The sequence below is a fragment of the Lupinus angustifolius genome, unplaced genomic scaffold (assembly GCF_001865875.1).
Source record: "Lupinus angustifolius cultivar Tanjil unplaced genomic scaffold, LupAngTanjil_v1.0 Scaffold_154_12, whole genome shotgun sequence".
Classification (NCBI taxonomy): domain Eukaryota; kingdom Viridiplantae; phylum Streptophyta; class Magnoliopsida; order Fabales; family Fabaceae; genus Lupinus; species Lupinus angustifolius.
In genome coordinates, this window is record NW_017726017.1 from 7,511 (window position 1) to 12,950 (window position 5,440).

Below are 5,440 nucleotides of genomic sequence, written 5' to 3' on the forward strand. Positions count from 1 at the left end.
TATATCGTAACGAACAAAAAATAATAAAGATGTATCAACTCATATATTATTTGGACTTTTCTCCATAATATATTATCTTTCGTTTAACTTAATTGTATTTATCATATTTTTTGTTTAAAAAAATTACACTTAATTTTCATGCAGGGGTAGTCAGTGTAATGAAAGTATAAAAATTAGGGATTTGTGTAGGTGTAAAAAAAGTGAGGAATGATTTGTATAATTTAACTAAAACTCAGGGGTTGTCAGTATAATTTACTATAATAACAATTAAGATAGAAAAAATTGATTAGTTAAGTTGGACCTTACACTAACAACAATTAAGATAGAAAAAATTGATTAGTTAAGTTGGACCATATTCTTCCCAAAATGAGATGAATACAAGTAAGCACAATCTCAACTAAAAAGCATTACCATTTGTACGTAAGATTAAGTATTTTGCTTTTGTAATTGATTTTGGTTTGAGCTTTGATGACTTGTATTATTTTTCTCATTTTAGTTCAACAACTTTTTTGTGTGGAAGTGAATATAAGTATATGTGAGCCCCGTACATCATGTTTTCCTTTAAGCAGATTCTACCTAGTGGGACTATGGAATAGTTGGTATTGTTGAATACCTTCTTTTCTCAATAGTACTATTACTAATCTCTAGCTTTTGTACTCTATGAATATTTGGAGACAATAGATTTTTGCTTCAAAATCTCAAAGTTAGTGTTAATAAAGTTGTTGATGATGTTTGAAGTATGTTATTGTGTTAGTCTCACATTACCTAATATTAAAATAGAGTAGAGTATCAATGTTATATATTAAACTCAAGTCTATCTTGTAATGTGCACCAGATATAATCACCAAATAGAAACATCTCATGGGCAGATGGGCTCACGAGTGTCTAGGGTTTATAATCCTTATTCTCTAATAATATCTTGCTAGTCGCTTTGCGCTCTCGGGGACGTAAGAATAATTAGCCGAACCCCGTTATCAAATTCTCTTGTTTCTTCTATGCACTTTATTTGATTGCTTGTGGCCAACGCTGCGCAACGATCACTTTCGCTGCACCAACAATTGGTATCAGAGCCAATCCGTAAACGACTCTTAACCCAGACATCAGATAATTGCTAAAGATGATGAATGGGTGATGGCTAGACAAGGTGCATCAAAGGTATTGGCAAAGATAGAGCAGATGAATTGAAGGAGAAGAAAACATGGCAGAACTGTGGTGGAGGCGATATATGTTGATTCATAACCCCAGAAGTTTGGGTTAGGATCAAGGTGGAGATAGGGATTCATGTGCTGAGTTTGACCCAGAGACAGGTGCTGATAATATCTCTCTAGATGTTGAGAGAATGTTCTCATTTGAGATGAGAAGTGGAATATCCTAATAGCTTGTCTGACACATCATAGGAAAAAAATGTTAATTGTTAGCATATCTAGAAAATTATAGAGGCGCGCGCTGACTGACTTTGATGTAGGGTTTAACATGGGCATTAACTTTGATGCAAGTTGTAACATGAGCATTGATAGAGATGCAAGGGTATGACATGGGCATTGGCTTGGATGCTAGTTGTAGCGATTGAGGCTTTCCAAGAAAGTTTCAAGGTTCATTTTAACTTGAGTATTGAAGATGATGAATGTTGATGAACTTTTGTGTAGATGTTCCAATATATCGAAAGACTTCCTAGCAATATGTGGCTAGGTGGCGTGTTCCATTTGATGGCGATACGAGAAGCTGCACTACAAGTTTGGAGAGCTAGGCTCTTGGTAAGATCGTTAAGGATACTCATAAGGTTTATGTTGTAGGGAAGAAAATAGAGTAGAGTATCAATGTTATATATTAGACTCAAGTCCCTTGCTGTAAATTGCACCATATATTAGCAACAAATAAAAACAATCCATGGGCTGGTGGGCCCATGAGTGCGCTAGGATTTGTAATCGTTGTTCTATAGTAATATGTGGGTAGCCGCTCAGCGCTCCCAGGGACGTAGGAACAATTGGTCAAACACCGTTACCAAATTCTCTTGTTTCTTATCTTCTATTTATTGTATGCACTTTATTTGATTGTTTGTGGTCAACGTTATACAACAATCAGTTTCGCTGCACTAACAATAGTGTTATACCTAGTAAAATAAAGCTTAGTTGTTGTTGTGACTTAATTCCTTTTGCCCTTTATTGTCTTATTGTTGCACTGAATTTGTTGGTAGTAATTAAGCATCTTCTTTTTGAATATTTGCCTTGTCTGTTGTTAGTATGTTAATTTTGCTGTCACATGTCCAGGACCTTCTATTGATTTGCGTCTTCCAAGAAGAAGTTTACTTGTAGAATTTACATGTGACTCGTGTGGTCAAAGAAGAAAGAGCCTTTGTTTTTTTGTACAGTATCTATTCTTTCCTGAAACAGTCTTTCTATCTACTTGAACACTTTTTTTATCTACTATTTCCTGATGTCATATCTGTATGTTGCACAGTATTGTTAAATTACACTACTCTTTAGATAAACAACATGGGGTTAAACACAACTTTGTCTAAAATCTACACACCATTTTGACCAATTGACTAGCAATGATCTAACACCCATAACATCTTTCTAATTTTCTAAAAATACCTAATGTAAATATCAGTTTTTTATAATGGAAATCTAACCATACAAAAAACAGTATGGAACATAATCTTTTGCCTCAAGAAGAAGAAATACATTACCATCCATCTACCCTTTGCTATTTGAGTTTTGTGATCATCATATAAAAGTTTACAGGGTTGCATCCCAGCATGTTCTGAAAGTTCAATAATTTATGGGTTGGATAACAACATATTGGATTATATATGTCAGTGTGCTAAAGTTGTTTTGCTGTGATTGTTTTGGTTTTCAAGGTCCCTCTTATTATCTTATATTTCTAATTCACTCTTATTGATGATTGACTTTAGGGAGGAAAGAGAGATGGACTTAGAAATTGATCAAGTTTAATGTTATAACTGATAACTATAGACATTTTTATATGACATCTCCTCATTCTTTTCACAATTCAAAAATTCATATTCATTACTATTTCTGAGCAAGTATCACCACAAATATAAAGAAACAAAAACTCATTGGTATAGAACTATAGATTCTCATTACTGAGATCTATACACATGAAACAATTTTACAAATTTCAAACCAAATAACTGTTTAGTGTGAATCAATAGTCTCTTTAAGATTGCTAGCAGCTGTAGCCAGTGGTAGCTAGCAAAACAATAATAGCAAGTCCTGCTGTTGCCCATATATTTCTCCCTTGTTTTGATGGTGCACCATTCTGTGAAGTAAACATAAGATGTGGTTAAAACAATGTGATGCTTATAATATAAGACATATTTGGCTATATATTTCATTTAGTAATCTTTTTTAGCCTTAATGTTGTTGGACCAGGACTAGAATCTCCAACCACCAAGGAGTTCCATGGTTTCTGAGTCACAAGAAGAATGGAGAGTCACAAGTGAGACCACGTTTTGAACTAAAACCTTAAAACAATAATTCCGTAGGTCTTTTCCACTTATAATCTTTCACTTCTCCCCTCATATCCGATGTGTACTTCATACTGGAATATACCCAACAAATGTATTTAATTGTAAACTAATATTTTGGTGGGCAAAGATATTACCAAATTCAGACTTGGGGCTGGTGCTGGGGCTGTATCTGAGTCTGCCGTTGTATCAGTTGGTGGTGCTGGGGGACTCTTGTGAATAATTGTTGGTGCAGGAGCTGGTGCTTGATGTCTCCTGTGCTTGTGCTTATGTTTTCTTTTCTTGTGGGTTTGAGGTGCTGGCGCTGGTACCTGTATTATAGGCGCTGGTGCAGGAGCTGGTGGTGAAGAAACAGGTGCAGGTGCGGGCACTGGTGTAGCCTTTACTGGTGCAGGTGCTGGTGGTGTTTGGACTGGTGTTGGGGATATCTTCGGTGGTGGTGGTAGTGGTGGTGGCAATGTGGGAGCTGGTACAGGTGGACTTTTTGGTAGTTGTGGTGGAGGGGCTTTTGGGCTTAAAGCTGGTGCAACCTTGGGAGCCGGTGATGTCACAGGAGAAGACTTGGGAGCCACCTTCGCAACTGGTGGGGTTGCAGTTGGTGGTTTGCTTGTGACAAGAGGGGATGATGCCGCAATGGGTGGTTGTGTGGTTGTTGGTGAGGAGTGTGTGGTTGGCGTTGTGGGTGAAAACTTTGTTGGTGCTTGGGCATTGATTGATGGTAGTTGGCAACAGAGACTTGCTAGAACCAATGCCCAAAACATTGCAGCCATTGTATGTTGTGATTTGTCAGACACAAGAGTTACCTTCTTATTTATGTGCTATGATAAAGCTTAGAAGGTTGAGAAGTATTGAGTGAATGATCAATGGAAGGAGAGATGTAACCTTCCTGTGATTTTGACATCACTATTGATCTTATAAGGAACATTGGCAATTGAAAAAGCATAGGTATAATTACCTTATCTTCCATCAAGGCCCCCTTAGAATCCTAAATCTTCATATCTGTAGACTTAATTCACACACATACTATATTTTATAATATGGTTGTGGCCTAACTTATCTTCTAAGCACATTTGATTTTCATGTTTACTATGATATAAGGTTGGGTAGATGGGGAAGAAAAAAGGAACAATGTTTCATGTTGTTGATGATAGCATGATTTTACCAACTATGAACAATGTTTCATGTTGTTGATGATAGCATGATTTTACCAACTATTTCCCACAGATGACCCACATATTTAAATGCCTAGTTGCTTATATCTCTGTTAATATTTTTCGGAGCGTGACTGTCCCAAACTAGTGAAGTTTCTTGGTTAATATGTGATGGTATATAACGTCCCAATGTGACTGTGATGTTTTATCTGCTGTTCAATCTAGATTTCTCTTTCTAGCAAATTATCTTAATACGCAACTTCACATTTTCCAAATATATGAAAGGTGACAAAGGCAAAGACAAATATGTTTCATTATGAGTTTGACAACTCTAACTGTAAATGAATTTATCTTGATCACTCACTTTATATTTAATATCCCAATGTGATTGTTTTGTTTCTTGCTTCTGCTATTTAATTTAACCTGTAACAAAAAAAGAGTGACATAAAGAATTGATAAAGATTAATAGTACAAATAATGTTATTCTCACCCTCAAGCCTACTAACTAACGTGAAGTTTAAGGTGACAACAATAGCTGATGAATATAACGTGAGAAGTTGAACACTTTGTTTTTCACTAAGACCATTTCATCATGTTTGAAAATTTTATTCCGATGGTCATTTAAAACATGAGGAAATAAATGTGTATCTGCTAATTCTATTTTACGAACACAACAGTACATGGAAGATGTCGTCATGAATCTTGTTAAGAAACTTAGAGAGATGGTGGTGTGTAATAATAATAAGGGAAGAGGGGCCATTTGATGATTCTTCTTTCTTCTTTTTCCTTCTTAGCTGAA

The 5,440-nt window shown here is 35.8% G+C and overlaps 1 protein-coding gene across 1 annotated transcript; it reads right to left on the reverse strand.

Moving 5' to 3' along the window:
- Positions 1-2,918: 2,918 nt before the first annotated feature.
- On the reverse strand, positions 2,919-4,440 carry LOC109340273 (lysine-rich arabinogalactan protein 19-like). Its single transcript, XM_019577922.1, has 2 exons — positions 3,628-4,440; positions 2,919-3,282 (listed from the first exon to the last, which is right to left on the reverse strand). Exons 1-2 carry the CDS (start codon positions 4,258-4,260, stop codon positions 3,190-3,192), a joined length of 726 nt encoding a protein of 241 aa, XP_019433467.1. The 5' UTR covers positions 4,261-4,440; the 3' UTR covers positions 2,919-3,189.
- Between the last annotated feature and the right edge of the window lie 1,000 nt (positions 4,441-5,440).

Coding starts and splice junctions, on each gene's coding strand:
- LOC109340273 (XM_019577922.1), bottom strand. CDS start 4,260: ATGGCTGCAATGTTTTGGGCATTGGTTCTAGCAAGTCTCTGTTGCCAA. Junction 3,283..3,627: donor CAGCCCCAAGTCTGAATTTG/GTAATATCTTTG, acceptor TTTACTTCACAG/AATGGTGCACCATCAAAACA.